This window comes from Glycine soja, chromosome 8 (assembly GCF_004193775.1).
Source record: "Glycine soja cultivar W05 chromosome 8, ASM419377v2, whole genome shotgun sequence".
Classification (NCBI taxonomy): domain Eukaryota; kingdom Viridiplantae; phylum Streptophyta; class Magnoliopsida; order Fabales; family Fabaceae; genus Glycine; species Glycine soja.
This window is the reverse complement of record NC_041009.1, coordinates 20353656-20376928: the sequence shown is the minus strand read 5'-3', so window position 1 is coordinate 20376928 and position 23273 is coordinate 20353656. Positions and strand designations below refer to the sequence as shown.

The 23273-nt window shown below is 34.6% G+C and overlaps 2 protein-coding genes across 2 annotated transcripts; one reads left to right on the top strand and one right to left on the bottom strand.

The window, feature by feature from the left end:
- Window positions 1–1270: 1270 nt before the first annotated feature.
- LOC114422648 (TVP38/TMEM64 family membrane protein slr0305) lies at window positions 1271–10688 on the top strand. The gene is made up of 7 exons (XM_028389120.1): window positions 1271–1807; window positions 1876–1928; window positions 2100–2192; window positions 2479–2702; window positions 4372–4438; window positions 9053–9166; window positions 10076–10688. Exons 1-7 carry the CDS (start codon window positions 1369–1371, stop codon window positions 10097–10099), a joined length of 1014 nt encoding a protein of 337 aa, XP_028244921.1. The 5' UTR covers window positions 1271–1368; the 3' UTR covers window positions 10100–10688.
- Window positions 10689–12516: 1828 nt separating this feature from the next.
- On the bottom strand, window positions 12517–13906 carry LOC114422857 (50S ribosomal protein L18-like). Its single transcript, XM_028389404.1, has 2 exons — window positions 13653–13906; window positions 12517–13178 (listed from the first exon to the last, which is right to left on the bottom strand). The coding sequence occupies exons 1-2, from the start codon at window positions 13848–13850 to the stop codon at window positions 12783–12785; spliced, it is 594 nt and encodes a 197-aa protein (XP_028245205.1). The 5' UTR covers window positions 13851–13906; the 3' UTR covers window positions 12517–12782.
- Window positions 13907–23273: the final 9367 nt, after the last annotated feature.

The window sequence follows — 23273 nt, the reverse complement described above, 5'->3', positions numbered from 1 at the left end:
TTTTGCGGCTAGTGGTGAGGGCGGTGGAAAAGCTTCAAAGGAACAAGATTAAGGGAAATAAGCATAATCGAGTGCATGAAATGTATGATATTATTGTGTGTTCCAAGTAAATCCAACAGTCCATAAAAGTGGTCCATGAAAGATCACTTAGTTTACTAGACCACCCTAGCCATCTAAGATATATCTGGGCTTCTTAAAGTGCATCCTAACACTTGGTTAGCTTCAAGAAGCGTGTGAAGTTAGGAAAAGCTCCCTCCTTGAGTCTAAGTATCAAAATATTCTGAACCAAGCCATGGTATGAATGAGACCTTACATAGCCTTGCTGAAGCAAAATAATTGCATGTTGGGAGTCAGATTCAACAACAAAAACTAGAACTCCCGTGCTCCAGGCAATACAAATATACAAATGCCTAACAAAATTCCCCAAAGCTTGACTTGAACCAACCACATCATACAAATCAATATTAACAACAAAACCAAAGATGGGATTACCTATATGGCCTCTAAAAACACATCCAGTCATAGTAGCATTACTAGGATGGCCTTGAATAGATCCATCGCAATTAAATTAAGCTTGTACGGACCACTAAGAGGATGTTTCCAACAAATAGTTTAATGAGTAGGAATTGTATCAGTATCACTTTTAAGCAAGTTATTGGCTGAATAATATTATACAAATGATTTTTTATATTCTCAAAGATCAACTTATTCCTGCACATACAGAGGTTATCCAGTATAACCACAAAAATAATAGACCGATCTCTTCCATCAACAACAAAACCAAAATTTAAATGAGAAATCAACCAATAATTAACATTATGATTATAAAACTAACTCTACAAATCCATCACAATTAAATTTGTAGTGACTGTTGAAGGAATGCGAAGTTTTTTTTTTTTTTGAAGAAAAAGAATTAGGAAAAGTTAAGTTGGCACAATGAAATTTATATATTTTTTATTTTTTAATAAAGAAGATGACACAATTTCTACTCTTACAAAAATAATAATAAATTTAGGATTAAATATAATTGTGGTCAATTAAATATTGACTCATATTAGTTTTAATCCTTAAAGAATGATTTCATTACATTTGATTCCTAAAATTTATAAAATTTCCCTTTAAAGTGATTTATATATTAAAATTAAGAGTTTTATTTTTGTTATTTGAAGAGAGGGATAATAGGTTTGGGGAAGTGAAGTGTGGTTGTAAATGGGAACCACAAAAAAAAAAAAAAAATAGAAAATAATAAAAAGAATTGAGTGTCCCGCGAGGCGAGAGGAAGAGAAGAGGGAGGGAGTTTCATGAACAATCTATTTGTGTTGTTGTTGGAATACTGAGCTGAGAGTGGTGGAGTCAGGATATCATATCATGTGCACTCTCTCACTGCCATGCCTCTCTTATTCTCTTCACACTCACACTTACCAGTCTGGACGCTTCTCTCCCCCTTGTTCTTTTATCTTCACACCTCATAGACGCTCTCACAGTCACTTCCTGACTCCATGCTCCTCCCTCAGACAGAGAGAAAGAGAGAGCAAAAAGCAACTAGGCAAGATCAACACTGCCCCGTCTGAGTCTGGCTTGAAGCGCTTGTTTAGTCCCAATAACAACAAGACCGAAGTCGAAGGTGACGCCGACGCCGACGCCGACGCCGACGCTGACCTCGACTTCCAGGATGGAACCGCCTTGAAGGGCACCCTCTTGGCCGGTCTCTTGCTCCTCGGTGTTGTTGGCGGTTTTGCCTCCGTTGGCTATATCTACAAGGACCAAGTCAATTCCTTCTTGAACCACCTCTCCGTCTTCATTGAAGGTCTCTTTTATGTCTTGCTTTCTTTCCTTGTGTATCTGTCTCTGTCTCACCACCACTCCACCAACCAGGTTATGGTCCTGCTGGATATGCATTATTCGTTGCCGTTTATGCTGGATTGGAGGTATCATCCATGCATTATATTATATTTCATTCCATTTTCCTTTTTCCAAATTTAACCTCTCTCTCATACTATGACCATCTACTACATAACACCTTCAATTTCACATGCACATTTTCTTGCCCTCTCTACTCTGTAAATCAGAATAACTTTTCTTATTTAATCTTTTCCCAGATCCTTGCAATTCCTGCCATTCCTTTAACCATGTCAGCTGGACTTCTATTTGGATCTGTTGTCGGCACTATCATAGTCTCTATCAGCGGAACAGTGAGTCAATTTGGATCATATAGTTGACTGCATTATCTACAAATATTTTTAATTCTATTCATATTTTTAAGGTTAATTAATGCATAGTATGTTTTCATAGTATAACTTACAGTCAACAATTTGGTGTGCAAGAGCAAACAATTACTTAGAAGTGAATTATTGGACTGTTTAACATCATATTGTATTTCAAATTATTAATGGGGTAAAGAAGTATACAATTTTTGCGTGGTGCTAATTAATTCTAGTGCTATGTATGCTTTTAATCTAATATTTTAAGGCATTGTAGGTGGCAGCCAGTGTTGCTTTTCTAATTGCAAGATATTTTGCTCGTGAGCGAATTGTAAAACTAGTGGAAGGAAATAAGAAGTTTGTTGCTATTGACAAAGCAATTGGAGAAAATGGGTTCAGGGTTGTGACCCTGCTTCGTTTGAGCCCTCTGCTGCCATTTTCTTTGGGGAATTATTTATATGGATTAACATCTGTTAAGTTTATTCCATATGTATTGGGAAGGTATGGTGCTTATTACTTATCAATACAAATGATATACTGCTTTAGAATAATTTTTATTTTGGCGTAAATGTAATTTTTGTCCCCCTATTTTCAAAATCAGCAATTTTGTTCCCCATATTTTAAAATAGAGATATTTAGTCCTCATATTTTTCAAAATATGTCATTTTAGTCCCCCTATTTTAAATTAGAGACATTTGTGGCCCAAATTTAGTGACGTGACATGAGATTATTTATTTAATCTACGTCATAGTCAATGTTAATCTATTAACCGTCTTGTTTTCAGTTTGACAGAAGTATCAAAATCTCGAATTTTACAAATGTGGGGGACTAAATGTCTCTATTTTAAAATAAGGACTAAAATTGTGAATTTTAAAAAATATGAGGACTAACTGTCTTTATTTTAAAGTAGGGAGACCAAAGTTGCGGATTTTGAAAAATAAGGGACCAAAATTGCATTTAAGCCTTTTATTTTTTAACCTTGATAATATTTCACTTTAGAAAGAATAATTTCTATTGAAGAAAAGCTTTGGGCTCTAGGGGCATTAGCTTGCCTATTATATAAGCACTTAAGTAGGTTTTTGGTTAAGCTTATGTATGTGACTTATGCCCTCATGTGATATCTTCTTATTGAACAAATCCTTTAATTAAATTGCTTACCCAAATGCAACCTTTATACGTTGTCTTGAGTTCTTGTGTAAGCCATGCTAAATGGGTAAAAAAGAATATGAAAAAAACAAAATCATTTTATGCTTGATTGAGCTTATCTATTCTAATATAGAATGCCAAGAGTTGGATTTGGTGTTCACCATATGAATGTAGTAATCTTTTTTAGTCCCCCCCCTCTCCCCTTTGATAAGTAGGTTGTTGTTGTATGATAACAACAACATAGTCTTATCCTACTATGTGAGGTTGGCTACATGGATTACACAATGCCATTTGGTTCAATTAAAGACCAAAACTAAAGCTTTAAAGATATTATTAGTTATGAAAACCCTCATCTACTTCATATCCTTTTCTGCTTCACAGGACTAAAAACCGTATGATTGTCTGTTTAAAATTATAATGATAATTGGCTGGTAATGGAATTAATTGTTTCTTTCTTTTCAACATAGGACACTAATGAAACCTATCTTTTATATTCGTTCAATAGTTCATTTTCTAGAACATCCAGAGTTCCTTTTGATAGTTTTACTTATGGACAAGTCATTGAACTGCTCTGGCAACAATAATATAACCTCTTAAAAGCATAACTGGACTCTAAATTTTGACATGCAATATTGATAGCTTCATCTTGATTCTAGAGAAAATGGAATGGATCTTCAATGATTGTTAATGTGTTGTTTTTACGGACTGATGAAAATACTGAGAGCATTGAACATATGATCAGGTGCATATCTAAAAATATGTTCTGACAATTCCAACTAGGCACAGCTTCATGAAAATACCCTTGCTTTGGTCTTTGATTCACTGGAGTCTATGTTTTTATAAATTTCCATGATTAGTTGAAGTACAATATAGCTATACTGTGGTGAAATGCAGCTAACTTGAAACTGGGCATATGTTTGTCGTGTATCTATTTGGAACTATCCCAGTATGATTATCTGGAACTGCATTTGAACACATATAGTTCTCGTGAATTTCTGTCTTAAAACTGATAATTGTTATGCAGTTGGTTGGGGATGCTTCCAGGAACATGGGCTTATGTCAGTGCTGGTGCTTTTGGAAGAGCAATAATTGTGAGTTTGTACTTGTTTTTCTCCCAATTATTTTTACTAGTGGTTATTCAATCATCATTGGATTTTTTTTGCCTTTCCATTTGATTCATGTTTATGTTTTATTCTTTTCATCCTTTTCTGTGTTTGTTTCGTGGGAGGGGTATGAGATGATGAAAGAAATGGATGATGCTTAAAGACATTTTGATGTACTGTTAGGCATTGTTTCTAATGAAAATATTACTGCAATTTTGATTGCCAGTTTCATGAAAGCTTACTACAAAGCCAGTTTTATGAAAGCTTACTACAAAGCCAGTTTTAGATACCTATGGCAGAAACAAAGGAAAACCGAGAAGGTTAGGGCAATGAGGAGAATGTAATTGGTATATTCATTTTATTTGGGAGATGAATATGATCAGTGTCAATCATGTTTTGTAAGATCAGATTGTTCTGGGCTCTAGTTTACAAAGAAACCATTGCTGTTGATATTAGTGGTTTCTGGTTGATACTTTATGTTAGATGACAGCCATGATTGGAAGAGGTATCTGTTAGGTGGTGTTTAGTATAAGGAACAAGGTTATCAAATCGAGATTTGAATCGTGAATCATAATTTGTATTGAATATTGATATGCCTTGTATCAGTGGTGCCTACAGAGAAAGGAAGATGGAAGAAGAATAGTGAAATATCTGAGAGCAATGCTCCCCCAAAGTGTGAGAACCTCTCAACACTCCTTCTATTACTGATTACCAAAAGATACCCCCTCCTCTACAATACAGCATTCCCTTATAACAGAAAACACTCACACCCACACTAACAAACTTCCACTACCACTAACAGACTCTGTAATTCCCTGACTGCCCCTCTATCCTTCTAGAATACCTTACTTATCAGCTTTGGGCATACGGTGATACACTTTGAAGGGCTTATCCCATTTAGAAGCCTGATTCCTAACAATACCACCCCCTCACACATTGGCCTTGTCCTCAAGGCTAAATGAAGGAAATCTGGAACGAATAGAGGATACTGATTCCCATGTAGCTTCCTCCACCGGCTGAGACTTCCAAAGGATCAACCTCTCTGCGCAACTACCTTCATTTTTACCTTCACGAGTGGCCAGCACTACTTTGGGAAAGGGGGAATCTAATACTTCCATAGTCAGACTAGGGGTAAAGCAAAAGCATTGGAATTAGCTGTCATGGATTTCTTAACCTGTGATACATGAAAAACCAGATGAACCTTTGCGGATTCTGGAAGTTTAAGCTTGTAGGCCACTTCTCCGACTCGGGATAAAATTTGAAACGGTCCAAAATAACGAGGTGAGACTTTGGGATTAATACGGCAAGCCACTGTCTTAGCATGTGAGTTTGGTCCTAACTCAACTCCAAAAGCTAGCTCAAGGGGTAAGGGTTGTCCCTCACTTATATACTCTAACTTGGCTTTATCTTTAGTCGATGTGGGACTTGGCTTTTTCCCAATACACTCCCTCACGCCCAGTACTTCTTGGGCTTGGTGCGTAGATAACATGGTGGGTGACCCTTTGAATTAATCTTGGATATACTCTGATATCATCTTAGATTCTTTAGAATGTGAGTTTAGGCCTAACTCAACCCCAAAAACAAGGGGTGAGGGTTGCCCCTCACTTATATACTCTAACTTGGCTCAGCTCTGCATCCTGCTGAATCTAGTTGCAAAGGGTAGGAAAATCCACCCATAATGGGCTGATAGTAATGGCCCCCAACTCCCCTGAGCTCATCTGTCGTGAAAGAGCATCAGTGGCCTTATTCTCCAGCTCAGGCTTGTACAACACTTCGAATTGGAACCCCATTAACATCACCAACCAACATTGCTGATCAGTGGTTGTGAGCCTCTGTTGTAGCAAATGATGCAAGCTGTTGTGGTCAGTAAAGACCTTAAAACTTCAACCTAAAAGGTAATGCCACTAGTGTTGCACTGAAAGGGCTAAAACCATTATCTCCTTCTCATAAACTGATTTTTCTTGTGCCTTAGGGGTCAGGGCTTTACTGAAATATGCAATGGGCCGACGATTTTGCATCAGGACAGCCCCAATTCCTCGGCCTAAGGAATCACATTCAATCACAAACTCCTGTGTAAAATCTGGTAATGCTAGAACTAGAAATGAGGCCAAACATTGCTTGAGCAGGGAAAAAACTCTCTCCTGCTCCTTGCCCCAAAGAAACCCTATTTCTTTGTTAATGCCATCAATGACCTGACCATTTTACCATAATCACGGATGAATCTTCTGTAGTACCCTGCAAGACCCAAAAATCCATGAATTTCTTTGGTGGAGGTTGGAATGGGCCACTCCAAAACTGCGCGAACCTTCAAAGGATCCATTTGGACTCTTGCTGCAGAGATGACATGGCCCAGGTAATTGATGGAAGTAAGGCCAAATGAGCACTTCTTTCGATTCACCACAAAGGAGTGAAGGGCCAATATTGAAAGAACTTCATTCAGGTGTGATAAGTGTGTAGACCAATATCTGGACTATATACCAGAATATCGTCGAAGAAGATGAGCAGAAACCGGCAAAGGAGAGGTCGGAAAACAGCATTCATGGTTGATTGGAAGGTGGCTGGGGTGTTAATGAGACCAAAGGCCATCGCGAGGTACTCGTAATGACCATGATGAGTGTGAGAAGCTGTTTTGTGGTGGTATGCATACCTATAAGGTCACATGCTGACTGGGTTGGTACCGGGAAGCAAAGTAATGAAATCCAGGGAGGAAGGCCCTGTCGACGAAGGAAGACTGGCACATGAGAAGACAACACACTTTGCAATTCTGGAGGCAGTTCAATGTCAGGGGGACGTGTAGGGATAGAGTCCTCCAAAGCCAACCTCTGGAGCATTCCTTGGAGTGCAGGGGTTCAAGGGCGCTCGTGTAGATGGTATCCCTGCAACAAGGCTGTTTGGTCGTGATCATCGAGACTAATGGTTTTCCTTTGCCAATCAATGGTAGTCCGTCCCACAGTTTAATGATACGCCTTGTATCAGTGGTGCCTGCAGAGAAAGGAAGATGGAAGAAGAATAGTAAAATATCTGAGAGCAATGCTCGCCTAAAGTGTGAGAACCTCTCAACACTCTTTCTATTACTGATTACCAAAAGATACCCCCTCCTCAACAATACAGCATTCCCTTATAACAGAAAGCACTCACACCCACACTAACAAACTTCCACTACCACTAACAGAGTACTAACATACTCTGTAATTCCCTGACTGCCCCTCTATCCTTCTAGAATACCTTACTTATCAGCTTTGGGCCTACGGTGATACACTTTGAAGGGCTTATCCCATTTAGAAGCCTGATTCCTAACAAATGTAAAATTCAAAGACAATGAAAATTACTTCAAATATCATATAGATGATATGTGAACTAGAAATAGTTAAAACAAGTCGACTAGAAGTCTTATCAACAAAAAAGAAGTAATTTGTGAATTTGTGAAGCCTTTATTTTAGAAGAATGTATGCATTGAATGAGTGAGTGACAAATAAAGTAGTGGAATAATCAAATATGATGAATTCAAAAGTGTTCCTTCAATTCCTTTTCATTTAGCAATGTAAACTTATTTGACTTTTCAATTTTTTCATGGCAGTTGATGAAAGAAAAGTTTTAAAAAAAATATAACAAATTGTTGAAAAAATAATGAAAAGTTAAAACAAACCATTAATACTTTTTTTTTAATTTATTTACAATCTAAGCCAATTCCTAATGTAGTACAACTGCTATATACTTAGCCCAATTTGACTAATAACACTGTAAGTCTCCTAAAATGAGAATCCTAATATTCTAAAAAGGTGGTTAAATTATATTGTTGGTTAAGTCATCTGCTTTGCTACATTATTTACTGTGTGGGTTCACAACAGATTCTCCTATGACAATAGGATTACACAAAGGTCAACTTTGAGCACCTACCTATGTCTTGGATGTGCTTACTGAGTATATCCAAGAGTTGGTGTCACAATGTATGCTTGTTGTAGTTGATTTGGTCCCAGTTGAAGAGTTGAGAGAGGAAATAAATGGATAGTTATGGAGACAAGCTTTGGAAGAACATGACTTTTGATTAAGTAGGAGTCAAATAGAGCACATAAAATTCAGGTTAAGCACAAGGCACATCAAACTAGCTTAGAGGTGAAAACTGGAGACTATACCATAATACAAGTCACACGGCATAAGTATATTGGGTCCACCGTACAAAACAACAAAGAAATAGAGAGATCTAAACCATTGGATTTAAGCAAGGTGGTTACACTAATATTCTAAGTAAATCCTAGTGTAGTACAGCTGGTATAGGCCAAGCCCAATCAGGCTAATAATATTGTAAGACTCCTAAAACAATAAGAATCCTTATATTCTAACAGGATGGTTAAAGTTATGGTGTTGCTTGAATCATCTGCTTTGTTACATCGCTTACGGTTTTAAAATGCAATAGTATATTAGCCAGGGATTGCTTGCCCGCAGAATATGTACAAATCTTGTGTGTTAACTGTTAAACTATATTGGCATGACTTCTTTGCCCTTTTCTTTTGCAATTCATCAAATTAATGGTTTTACTTTAGTATTAATTGTGGATAGAGAGTAGATTGTCTCTTTAATGTAATTACTGCTTCTACATTTCAGCAAGATGAATCTGAACTTAGTAATATATTTGGAGGAAACAGTCAGTTGCTAACACTGGGGCTGGGACTGTTGGCCACTGCATTAGCTGCTGCATATGTCACACGACTTGCAAAGGTATTCCTGTTATTCACATCAGAATGAATGAACATATATTTGTTTTTGTCTTTTTTCCATAATATTTAATATCGGATAGAAACAAATATGAAAGCTTTTCCTCTTATTGTCTCAGCGTCAGTGTCAATACTTAGGACAAAGTTTAGATTTTGTTTGGTTAAGATGAAAAGAATTTGAGTATTGACCATTTGGGAGCAATTAGTTGTTTAGATAATTTTTCTTTATCTTGGGGGGAAACAGGCATAACATGTTAAAATTCTGTATGTGATTGATCACATACAATCCTTCTTTTTTCTTTGCTTCTGTGATGGTTAATAATCAGTTATATAGGATGTCTTGAGGTTGGGTAATTATTGAGTAAGTTTCGTGAACACAATTTGCTTTTGTGACTTGACTTTAGGCTGTTGGCTAGTTTATACCTTATATTTGAATCTGAGTATGAGATATAAATTCTACATGATTAAATTCCGTTGTTTCTTTTTAATCATCATTTTCTCTTTTCACCATAATTTTTTTTTTTTTTTTTTTCATTTCTTCAAGATGTCTGTGTGTTCTAATAATTACCATTCTGCAAATTCCTGATAACAATGGAATACTGCCCTTATAGTCCTGACGAACGTTCAAACCAGGGCAAGGCCAACTTTCCTCTTTCAGCCAATCTTCACCTTCCCACAACCCCTCTCTCCTGGAGTTTGTAATAATGATAATTGATAAGTATGCAAACACCCACCATTCTATTTCTAGAAGTCACTGGCTCACTTGCTTTCAGATTAGTAACGACAAGACAATACTACTGTTGCAATTTACTTGTTTCTACCTTGTACAAGCTGTTGCATTACTTTCTCAACCATCATTAGTTAATGCCTGATCTAACTCGCCAATAAGCCTTTTTTTAACGTTATAATGCAGGATGCTATAAAGGACATTGAATAGATCCGCTAGACAGTAGACACAACCCAGCATTTGGGAATGAAGACAAACAAATCCACATGAATAGATTGGGAAACGAATAAACCATCAATTCGGTCTTTTAAGTATTACTCTTTCTCTAAAGTCTTTGAAGTAATGAAATTATATAAGTAGTCCCTAAGGTATTTTGAATGTTCATCAATTTAATCCCTACTTTGATATTTTTTACTAACTTCCAGGAACTAGTTTGAAGGATTGTTCGATGCTTGAAAGACTATTTAGCATGATTTTTAATACTCGAGGGATTACTTATATAATTTGTTTACTTTAAGGACGATTTAGAAGAGAAAGTAATATTTTAAGGAGGAAATTAATGGTTTGTTCATTGGAAACTGATGTCTTCGTAAATAAACATCAATTATGATAGATGAAAGAGAACTAAGGAAACAGATAGACCCAGCATGTCCCTTGTAAATTACAGTATTCTTATTGAACTCAGGTAGGATCATTTTGTTTCTTTTGCAATGCCCCCTTCTTACATAATTATTACATTGCACGAACAGTTTACCTGCGTCATTTATAAAATTACGACGCATTAATTTCTTAACGGACAGCTTGGGACAATTCACATTTTATTTAAAATGTTTCCTTTGTAATTAGTATCAAGTTCAATCAATGGTTTGGTGCGATCCATGTAACTGATACCGTCTTGTAAGATAAGACTTGTGTTGTTTCTTTTGTAATTACTCATCCACGAATAAAGGGTGCGGACTGCAGAGAAATAATGGGTAAAAACCCATGGCAATGTGTGTTGATTTTTATTGTGCAAATTAGAGAGAATTAACTCTGGTTTTAGTCGAAAAAACGCCCTTGTGATACGGTGCAAAATTTTGTCTTATCTTCAAAATGATTTGTGGGGTTTTATGGGTTTAAGTTTAACTAAGATTGTTCATAAACTGAAATGCAAAAAATCAATAAAAATATAAAAACAAAACAATTGAAAACTGAATAAATTGAAATTTGAAAAAATTATTATTTTTTAATTGGAATGAATTTGATTTGATTTTGAAATCCAATCAAAACTAGACATATGCTTATTTTTTATTTATAAAATTATTACTTCATTCATGTTTATATTTTTAAAACTATCAAATAATTTATACTTATGGAAAAATGTTTTAAAAATTATTTGAGTTATACAAATGTAATTTTAAAGTTATAATTTTTTAATAATCCTTTTATATATATATAAATATATATATATATATATATATATATATATATATATATATATATATATATATATAAGTTTATATGTGTTCTTATTACACTATTCTTCTTATCCTTTCTTCTCATGAATTCATCATCGAAGTATGAAAAAATATATGAAAAGAAAGGTGAAATTTACCAATTCATAAAAAGAGAGGATAGAAAGAGTAGAATAATAAGAGCATGTATAAACTTATATATATATCATTTGATTATTTTTTTGTTGTCTAATTTTTATAAAATTTGACATAAATGATCTTAATAATATATAGATATAATTTAATGATTGGATCAATAAAAATCATATTTTATATCAAGTTATAAAAATGGTGCAATAGTTATCAAAGTTACACTGATGTATTCTCTTATATATCTATCGATTGGATGATAAATTAAAAAAAACTAAAAGAATTGTTTTAAATGTATTTTTTCTTCAAAACCGATGCAATCCTTTTTGCAAACCCCTAATGTTAACATAGACAAAACCCCAAAATCTCTACAATAATGTTCTTTTCCTTCCTAAATTCTTTATTCTCTCTCACCTCCTTATTATAAACAACTAAGAACATCTATAATACATAGTTATTTAGATGGGTTACTTATCATAATTTTATAGACCTTATAATTTCACATAAATTTAAACCTTCTACATGAAATTCATTCCAATGCTAAGGTTGTTGAAGTAAGTGATTAACTTAATTTTAAATTCTTATCATGCTTGAAAAATATTTTATTTACGATATAAATGTGTTAAACAACGATGTTTATATAAGCAACATCATGTAATTTGCTCTAGAAGAAAAAATGATTAAGCAATGTTGCTTAAAATATTACAACTTATGTAAGCACTCCCACTGGAGATGTTCTAAGAGCTACAATGCATAATTGCTTATCATAATTTTGTCTCTTTTAATTCCATATAAATTTAAACATTTTAAACAAAAATTCACTCCAATGCTAAAATTGCTAAAATGAGAGTGTAAATTAATTTTGTGATCTTACAATGCTTAAAAATATAATGTTGTTAAACAATGCTTATATAAGCAACTTTATGTCACATGCTCCAATGAAGGAAAAAAACCCTTAAGTAACATTGCTTAAAATTAAGCAACTCATATAATGGAAGAAAAAAAAACCCTCAAGTAACATTGCTTTAAATTAAGCAACTCATATAAGCACTCTCATAAAAGATACCCTAATGTGTTTGAATAACACAAAATCAATTCTGCCCCCACAAAATCATAATCATAAAAAAAAAAAAGTAGAAACGATTGTTTGTTTGTCGTTTTACCTTCACCATGAATATAAGAAAAATAAATTGGCTGCCCATAAAGCTAATCCAAACACACCATAAAGCAAACTAATGCACAAATGAACCATAAACAATCAAATAGATTCGAAACATACATTAAAACGGCTAATTTGATAGGAAATGAGCTCAAACAAAAATAATCCCGTTTTCCTTAATAGTATCAAGAACGATCCCTAGTCTGCCTTCAATCCTTTCATCCTTTCTCGGTTCATAGGCCACTGCATACACATCAGCTTCCATTGATCGTTCAGCAATAAGGTTTCCAACTACTCTACAAGCGTTATGATCTATCAAGGATGGAAGGGAGTTTCGAAGATCCTTGGCGTTTGTGGTAGCAACACATATCACTTTGCTTGTTCCTCGGTGTACCACTTTTGCATGAATAAATCTTTTGGAGAAGAAAACATTTAATAAGAACGGTCTCATGTACATGTCTGTCCTCTGCTTCCACGATTTCCTGTTAGGTTTCTTTGCAGCTTCACCTCGAGATCTTCGGGTCCAGGCAGCTCGAATGAAAGAATCCTGCAAATGCAAATATCAAGATTTAGAACTACAATGCAACTGATTTCATAATTCAAAATCCCTTATATTTTGAAAAAACAAATCAAGTCCACAACGAAGGTACTTATAATAAAGTATAGGCAATTCAGAATCAGAATATTATAGAGCATATGCCATGCCATGCCATGATTACAGCCAGCCATAGCAAGCATAACGCATCAAAATTAAACTTTCTGAGACAGAGCCATGTGAGAATCACAAGTCAAAGTAATAATATTGTTACTGTGAATGAAGTCTAGGTCCCTCTTTCTACAGTATTCTAACTAACAGTAACAGAGGGAGAGATGAAAATTGAGTCAATTCATGCATTCATTCCCAATGCCCATCTCATCTCACCCTTTTCTTCTAACATCAAATCAAATCAGACAGATTAAAGTGAATTAGAAGCGATAATTAAAAATAAAACAAAAATAAGGAAGGAGAGCAGTTAGTTACATGGGAGCGTGAGGGATTGGGAGGGTTTATGCCGGAGGAGGAAGAGCGAGAAGCACTTAAAGTTAAAGTGGGAAATGAAGAAAGCCATGAAAATGAAAACGAACTGGGAATGGACGTGCGAGTGCGAGTGCGAGACGGTGGAAGTCGAGGCAGCGGAGAGGAGAGCGACGCACATGCTGTTGCTGAAGACCAACCCATCTTCCTCTTCCTCACTCTTGGCCCTTTACTTTTCTCAGTCTTTAGCTTTTCTTTTATTTTTGGATAAATAGCTTATTTAAATAGATCTTTTTTACTTTTGCACACAGGAAATCTTATATAATTACGTAAGTAAATTCTTTGGATTAAATTTAATAATCAATTTCAATGTTATGACAAATTAATTTACATTTAAAAAGATATAAAAAATAGTAGGTATTTTATCAAATAAATATCTAAGAGGTCTTTAATTATTAATTAAATATAAAAATAAGGGAGTTGGAAGACTCTAGTTTAGGATGGAAATGAAAGTTTTGAGTGCTGCTAGGTGCACCCAGCAAAATTTATAAATGACAAAAATATTCATGGCATTTTTTTTCATTATAAAAGCCTTTTTTTTTCTGCGCTTCACATAGCTGTCATTTTTGTTCGCTGTTTTTCTCTGTTTTTGTGGTTTTCGAACGACATTGTCTCCGGTTCGTTGTGAATGGTTAGGTACGATGAAGGTGAAGGTGCGTTGTGGTGGTCGGCGGCGGCAAACAAGGTACGCAGAAGGTGGTGGCTGTGTCGCGAACGTACGGATTACTTACGGATCAAGTTGATCTGTAAGAATAACTATTTTTAAATTTTGATGTTTTTTTAATTTAGTTTCCATTTTTTTAAAATTCTTAATTTGTTTGTATGACCATTTTTTGTTTGAGTTGGTTAGATGGACGAAGATGAGTGGATGTATGAAATAATGTCTGAACAAGCGGATATGGATTATGAAAATGAAGAAGCATGTGGTGCGAATGATCCACATGTTGATTGTTCGGATGCGTTCAATACTTCTCAGGTTATAATGTTAATGTTTGTCACAAATTTAATAAAATGAATACTGGTAGAAAACTTAAATTATGTGGATTGCTTTGTAGGTGTTTGAGTGTCGAGATGATGTTTTACGGTAGGCTCGATCCGTTGCTCATGAAAACAGATTTGTGGCGGTGATTTTAAGGTCAGATACAAACACAGGTAGTAGAGGAAGGACTACGTTTGTGTTAATTGATTATGAAAGGAGTAGCGAGTATAGGTGTAGGAAAAAAGAATTTATCCGAAGAGATACCGGGACTAGGAAATGTGGGTGTCCCTTCAAGCTTCGTTGCAAGCTAGTGGTTGGAGGAGAAGGCTGGATGGTGAAGTTGATTTGTGGAGTGCATAATCATGAATTGGCCAAGTCATTAGTTAGACATCCATTTGTGGGGCGATTGACTAAAGCTGAAAAAACACTTATTGCTGATATGACGAAGTCCATGGTGAAGCCAAGCAATCTTGAAATGCAACATCTGATGAAGCTTCTTGAACGTGATCAGTATATTCATTGGCACAAAATAAAGGATGAAGACGTGGTTCGTGATATCTTTTGGTGTCACCCTGATGCAGTAAAGTTAGCATGTAATTTGGTGTTTTTGATAGACAACACCTACAAAATAAACCAGTACAGACTCTCACTGCTCGATTTTGTTGGGGTGACACCGACTGGGACGACATTCTTTGCCGGTTTTGCATATGTGGAGGGTGAACGCATTAATAATTTGGTTTGGGTTTTACAACGCTTATGAGGCCTTTTTTTAAAGCGTGATGCCCTCCCTGGAGTTATTGTCACTGACAGAGACCAAACATTGATGAATGCAGTGAAGGCTGTATTTCCTGATTGTACAAATTTGTTGTGCAGCTTTCACATAAACAAGAATGTGAAGGCCAAATGTAAATCACTAATTGTGCAAAAAAATGCTTACGATTATGTCATGGATTGTTGGGGATGTCTGACTGATTGTCCTTTAGAACAACAGTTTGATGAATGCCTAAAGAAGTTCGAAATGGCTTGCGCACCTTGGCCAATGTTTGTTGACTATGTCAAGGAAACATGGATAATACCACACAAGGAAAAATTTGTTTCCGCCTGGATTAATAAGGTGATGCACTTAGAAAACACAACAACAAACAGGTATGAAATTGTTCAACTATTTCTATTAACGTTGATGAATTAATAGAATTGTATTATTGTATATGTTTATTTTTATTTGTGTATTTGAAATGTAGGGTTGAATCTGCTCACTCGTCTTTAAAAAGACTGTTACAAAATAGCCTTGGAGACTTATGCAGTATGTGGGATACAATGAACAACATGATTACGTTTCAGCACACGGAGATTAAAGCATCATTTGAAACAAGTACACATGTTGTTGGACATGTGTTCAAAAAAAACTTATACAAGAGGCTTCTTGGAATGGTTTCAAGGTATGTTTTAAATCAAATTACTGCTGAATTAGAGTGTGTTGACTATGCTGGCAAGAATCCCTCAAGTTGTGGTTGCGTGGTGAGAACCACGCTTGGTCTTCCTTGTGCTTGTTAGCTATCCAAATATGTTAGTGGTTACATCCCACTGGATTCAATCCATATGTTCTGGAGGAGACTAAGTTTTTCAGACCAAGGGTTATCTGAGCCCGAGGTGAGCATCAAGGAAGTAATGGAAACAATATCCAAAAGATTCGAAGAACTCGATGTGTCCTCCTCCAACAAAGGTTAACACAAAGGGGGCACCAAAGAAGGCTATGAGCAGGAACCTATGGTCAACAAAGCGCGATCCATCTTACTGGGAGTATGTAGATGCCTTTGAATCTATGCAAAATAGCAATTTGTCGGTGAGGCGTACTGTGTCATCCTCTGAGAAACCAAATTGAAGAACGACGATGCCCATGTTGGACCAATTTCAGCCATTTATGCACGACTTCATTGATAACATTGTTGATGTCAAAATTGATGGTAACTTTGGATATTGGTCGGTTGCCGATTTATTAGGTATAGGTCAAGACTCTTGGTCGGTGGTCCGCAACCATCTGCTTAAAGAACTTGCCGAATTCTCAGAAGACTATATCAAGCTCTTTGGTGGCACGAAGAGATTTGAGGAATTAAGGATGTCACTACTTGTTGATGGGTTAACCAAGGTATGTAATTTATGTATTTGATTTTTAAGACTTAACTTTGAAATTAAGTTTGATGTGTATATTTGTTTCATTCAGGTGACTACGGATAAGTGGATGGATATAACGGACATGGGACATGTCATTGCATCAAGGTATAACATAATCGTTGTATCCTTGTCTAAACAACAAAGCATGACATTCTTTCCTCTTAGAAGTCAACACTGCCCTGTCTCAGCCCTAGCAGCCTCTACAGAGACCATCAATAAGTCCACCAGCATCTGAATCGCTTCATCCACGTGCAAGGGCTGAAAGGCATGCAAGTTGCCAACCACGGGCAGATGCAAAAGTGACGAGACGTCATCCAACGTGATCGTCACCTCTCACACAGGGAGATGGAAACTAGACGTCTCCCGGTGCCACCGCTCGAAAAACGAGGACAAAAGTCCCTGATCGCCAGTGTCTACCGAACGCGCGATCAGAGGACTTAGTCCTGTCCAAGCAACTAATCCCTCAATGGTAGGGACAGGCCTGCCTAAACTATGGACCTTCCTCCTATGAGAGGATAACTTCAACTCAAGACGCTCCTGAATTGAAGTATAAAGGAACGCAAAATTCGCTAAAATCATCATTTAAAGGAAAACTAATTTCAATCATAAAGTATAATTAACAAGTAACTAAAAATAATTATTATAAATACATCTCCCGTCCATACGCTGCAAGCAACGTGATCTGCATATTGGGTCAGCACGGATAGGTCGCTCAGACCACCCGGAAATCCCTCATGCTTATCCTCAGCAGCCTGCGCGCCTGTGTCTGTAGGAATGTCTGCCCCAGTGTCCTCTACATCAGCTGGTGCCATCGGGTCATCCGGAAATACGTCAGCCTTTACATCTGGCACAGGGAGCATTGGCTCATCGTGCGCCACAGTCACAGGTACTCACTGTCTCCGTGCGGATGCGGTAGGCCGTCGACGCTGCGGAGCATCATCGGAATCATCACGATCTCCTCTACCCACACCTCTGCCAGTAACATGACCTAAGGCACGACCTAATCCTCTGGTCCTAACCATGATCTACAAATGAGTACTGCAAATTCCATCACTGATTTCATTCACTCAAATTTCATTGGTCTAACGCAAATTTCATTGACTCAAAGTCATGCAAGTTGTCATGATTTAATTGAATGTAGGGTTGTCATTCACTCAATTATTTATTTTAAAAGCTGTGACGATTTCATAAGATGGGAATGTAAAATACTGGGATGTTGCATCACATTCATCATTTTTTTAATTATCTTCATTTGTGTGCATTAATGTTAAAATTACTCTCAAAACCAAAGTTTTTATTCATGTGCATGTTTTGGTCTTTGTAACAACTATTTGTGCCTATAACAAGTTACTTCTATGACAAAGTCTGCACATTGTTCCTTCTTTTTAGGACAAGTCTAATGTTTAGATTTAAAAGCTAACATATAATAGACAAAGAACACTCAACCTCAAACATTTTGGCTTAAATCGAGCTTCATATAAGTGCTTCATTCAATTTTTGGATCAAAATCAATTTCTTGCAAAACAAAGGTCTAACAAATTCTTGCATGTTAGCTAACTTTAATCTTTGGATCAAAAACAATTTTCCTAACTTGCTACTCAATTAAGTTGCTTCACTACTTACTCTAAATGACAGCAACAACTACAAAAGACATTGGTAATAATAGAAGATATAAGACTAATCTTGGAAATAATATTAAAACATCTACATCACTAAGCGGTCAAGACTCAAGACCTTTATTCTTATCAACTAGATTCTACTAATTAAATTTGAATTTTAAAATGAGGCACAATAAGCCTGTGCATTGTCCTTATTTAAATTTTAATATGCACTCCAATGATGGCTTTCAGCAGAGCTGATCCATGACCGGCAATATATTCAACTAGGAAAGCAAATCAAATTATAAAAATATATGTATTTTTCAACAAATAACCGTTTCAGGACCTAAAGAATTGTCCAATGCACCTGTTGTTTTCTATATCAGATGTTATTTTTGTTGTCCAATCAACCATTGTGACTACTAAGGTCAAAATAAACAAAAAAGTAACTTTTACTAAACATTGACTAACAGTCTAACACTGTACAATTAGTATACGCTTTTAAATCTATGCTTTCACCCATCTACTTGTTCAAGCTGACCTGGGACCATTAGATAACTAAACACCAAAATATATGCCATATAAGAGAGGATTCTTATGAGCATTTTCTCAGATCACAGAAACTGAAGTTGGTCCATGTGATATTGTTAAATGGTTAAGAAGGGTTGGTTTAACATGTTTAAGAAGCTCTTTTTATGAGACACACGTTCCGCACAAGAGAAGGTAAAATGTTCTACCTCTTTGACTAAAATTCTTTTTCAAAAAATTGTGCTGCTCAAGAGACATAAACCCCTTTTTTTTCATAAGGAGAAAAGAAGAAGGCTTGGATATTTGGGAGGGTCAAGACCAAGAGATTGCCTTCAATTACAACTCAAAACTAGGCCAACATGACCAAATTGTTGTGAACTAAATATACTGTGCATAGTAAACCAAAAATGTAGTGTCCATAGTAAAATTTAATTCAAACCAAAAAAGCCCCAACGGGTTCCAAGAATATAATATACAACATCACAGTTAACAATGCTCTTGCTAAATTGACAAACCAAATTGTGACAACAATCTAATAAGAATCCTCCAAATTACAGGTATTATTTAATCTTCTACCAAAGTAATACACAATGTTGAAAAAAAAATTCTATAATATATAAAGTACATACAATTCAGACTTCAAACAAACACCTTGTGAGAAAAAAACTCAATCCACCAACTTAATCAGTAACCTGCAAATTTCAGAACAAAAAGACACCAAATTCAAATGTTATTGTATTCTACAAATAATCCCCCAAATTTCAAAGTATTATAAACTAACCCTAAATCCAACTCACTATTTTTTAAATATTTCCCAATTTTAAAAATTAAAGATGAAACTTACGGATCAACTGGATCTGTAATCTTCACTTCTACTAACAAGTTTTTACGGATCACCTATAAAACGTTTACGGATTAAATAACAACGCCGAAAATTGAAGACGAAGAGCTGTTTACCTCAACAATGCCGACGCGGAGGGAGAACACCACCCTCAAAATGCCTAGGCTACTCAACACCAACGAGCTCCACGATTGTAGAACACAGACTCCCAGCACAGAGGAAGAAGACGACGCTCACGGGGGGAACGCGACACGGAGGACCTCGACGGTGGGTCAAGCTTTTCTGAAACCAGCAACCACTTCATGCAAACAAAACGAAAGGAAGAAGAATGCGGCTGAGGTGAGGTCAGGGGTGAGGAAGGAGACCAAAACCACTCCACGCCAGCAAAGAAGAAGAGAAAATGGTGAGAGGTCACGAGGAAGAAGAAGGCCAACGCGGGAGGGAAGGAGGGAGAGAGATGAACCATTTTTTTTTTAAATTAAGCCAGGGGTACAAAGGTATTTTTGCATCAACTGTTGGGTGCACCAGCAAAAATGCTGGGTGCACCTAGCAGCACTCGAAAGTTTTGGATAATGTTCTTCGGGTAAGTTAACTTGGTCTTTTTTATTGGTTTGAATTTGTTCATTCATTCAATCATAGTTTATACATTAATTAACTTTAGCTTAATACTTATGAAAGTATGGATGTGGCACTTAAGAAGGATCTTAATGTAACATCCAAAAATTTTAATATAATTATTGTTATTAATTTTAGTATAAAATTATTAGTATAAGAACTTATTTGAATTAAAGGTTTAAAAAATTATTACTATTGTAAAGATTATTACAGTAGTAATATAATATTGTATACAAGTTTGAATCAAATATTTGTTATATTTGAATTAAAAGATTTTTAGAACGATCTAAATCTTATCATGTTTTATCTTAATATATCTTGAAAGAAAATAAAATATTAGATATTGTTAATAGTTAGATAAATATAGATAATAGATTGAAAAATATAAAGAAAGATTTGGTCCAACCAAATCTATTAATAATATATCTTGTGACTCAATGTTAATAAGATACTCTTGTACTTATATAAGGATAAACAATTCAATTTTCTTGAAAAAATAGTAACATACTCTTGCACTTATATAAGGATAAGTAATTCAATTTAATTAGAAAATTAGTAGAGTGTGTAAGATTGAAAAGAAGGAAGCAACAAAAAGAATAATCTTATTGAGTCAGTAAACTGAGAAAAAAAATAATAAGCAAAGGACGCAAATTATTGTGCTTCAAGACGTAAGTAAAACAACTTTTTTTTTCTAAACTTCCATAGTATAAGTACATAATAAGGATTGAATTATATATATGAGTTGTGTGTGCACGTGTGCATGTGTGTTGGTGTATTCTTCACATGATTAATTGGTATGAAATTATGGTACTGATATGATGTGATATTGAGGATAATTATGATTAATGCAAATGGTTTAAGAATTTATTTAACAAATGTGTGTCGGTGTATTCTTCACATGGTTAATTGGTATGAAATTATGGTACTGATATGATGTGATATTGAGGATAATTATGATTAATGCAAATGGTTAAGAATTTATTTAACAAATGTGTGTTGGTGTATTCTTCACATGGTTAATTGGTATGAAATTATGGTACTGATATGATGTGATATTGAGGATAATTATGATTAATGCAAATGGTTTAAGAATTTATTTAGCAAATATTTGAAATGACATTTTCTTATTATTTTGAGAGTCATACATAAGTGCAAATATACATGTTTATATAAATTGGATTAAGCACAAGCCAAAACATGTTGATACATGATTCACAATCTTAATTCAAGGCACATGAACACATTTATAACACCCACACACACAATTCAATCTTCAACTATGTACCTATACCATGGAAAGTTTAGAAGAAAAAAAGATTTTTTTACTCACCTCTTGAAACACAATCATTCACATTCTTTGCTTATTATTCCTTTTATCTATTTACTGGCTCAACAAGATTATTCTCTTTGTTGCTTCTTTCTTCTCAATCATGTATGCTCTACTCATTTTCTATTTTTTAAGAGAGACTAACTATAAGTTCTAGGAAAATTGAATGATTTATCTCTATATAAGTACAAGAGTATGTGATTAAGATTGAGTCACATAAGATATATTGTAAATAGATTTGGTTGGATCAAATCTTTCTTTATCTTTTTTTACTCTATTATCTGGATAAATCTTTAAATCATTTTCAAGGATCTCTAATTCAAATATAACTAATATTTGATTCAAACTTGATATACAATATTATATTATCACTATAATAATAATCTTTACAATAATAATAATCTTTTAATTCTTTTAATTCAAATAATTTCTTATACTTATAATTTTTATACTAAAATTAATAACAATAATTATAATAAAATTTTAGAATGCTACACATAATATAACATGTACACTTAATACATAATTGTTTAGGTTATCTTTCAGAACTTAATTAAAAGGGTTGTGATGTCTACAACTGATTCCCAGGAAAAAAAAGGTTTTCATCCTACTAAAATATGTTTTGCATTCCTGTAAATATAACTATAACTTTTTTTTATATTTTTAGTTCTTATAAGTTTATGTGTGTTTTTTATATTATTTTTTTATAATCTTCATCATTCAACTCTTAAAAAAATATTGATGTGATTAATAGTGATCATATCATTAAATAATAGTTAAAATGTCACATTAAAAGTGACACATCATCAAATATCATGTTATAAAAAGTGTCACATCATTTTTTTAAATTAAATATTAAAATAAAATTAAACATTATAGAAACTAAAAATTAAGAAAATAATTTACAAGAAATAAAAGTAAAAAGCCATATATTTACAAAGACAACTATTTCAGCTTTAAATATTCGTATAAAATAAAGACTTGAATTTCAAAATACCTCGTACATACTCGAAATAAAACATTTCCTAAATGTTACATGAAACTAACTAACAAAATTCTGGAATAGTCAATTTTGAATAAAACTTTCATCCTTTTCATAAAAATGAAAAAAAAATTGTGTTTCACAATAATAATTTAATACATCAATAATTAGTGTAATTAAGTAAAGCACTTGACAAAATAAATGCTGGATAAAATAATCTTGCATACCAATTAGTAAATATTGTGCTAACCTTGTGACACCACAAACCTTATGTTGAAAATAAGCACCAATGTGTCAAAGTATAGTATAGGACATGTTAATAAACTAGTATTCAATAATAGATACATTTGAAACAAAACACACTCCCTAGACCCTGGTTAGCCAATACTAAAACACTACCCTACACAATTACTGACACGACACCCACAAAGACTTTATGTTCTACAAGCTAGTTAGGGTCTACAAACCAAAAACATATGTCTACGGTTATGAGATGTGCGAATGCAAGGACCCTGTCAAGCCACA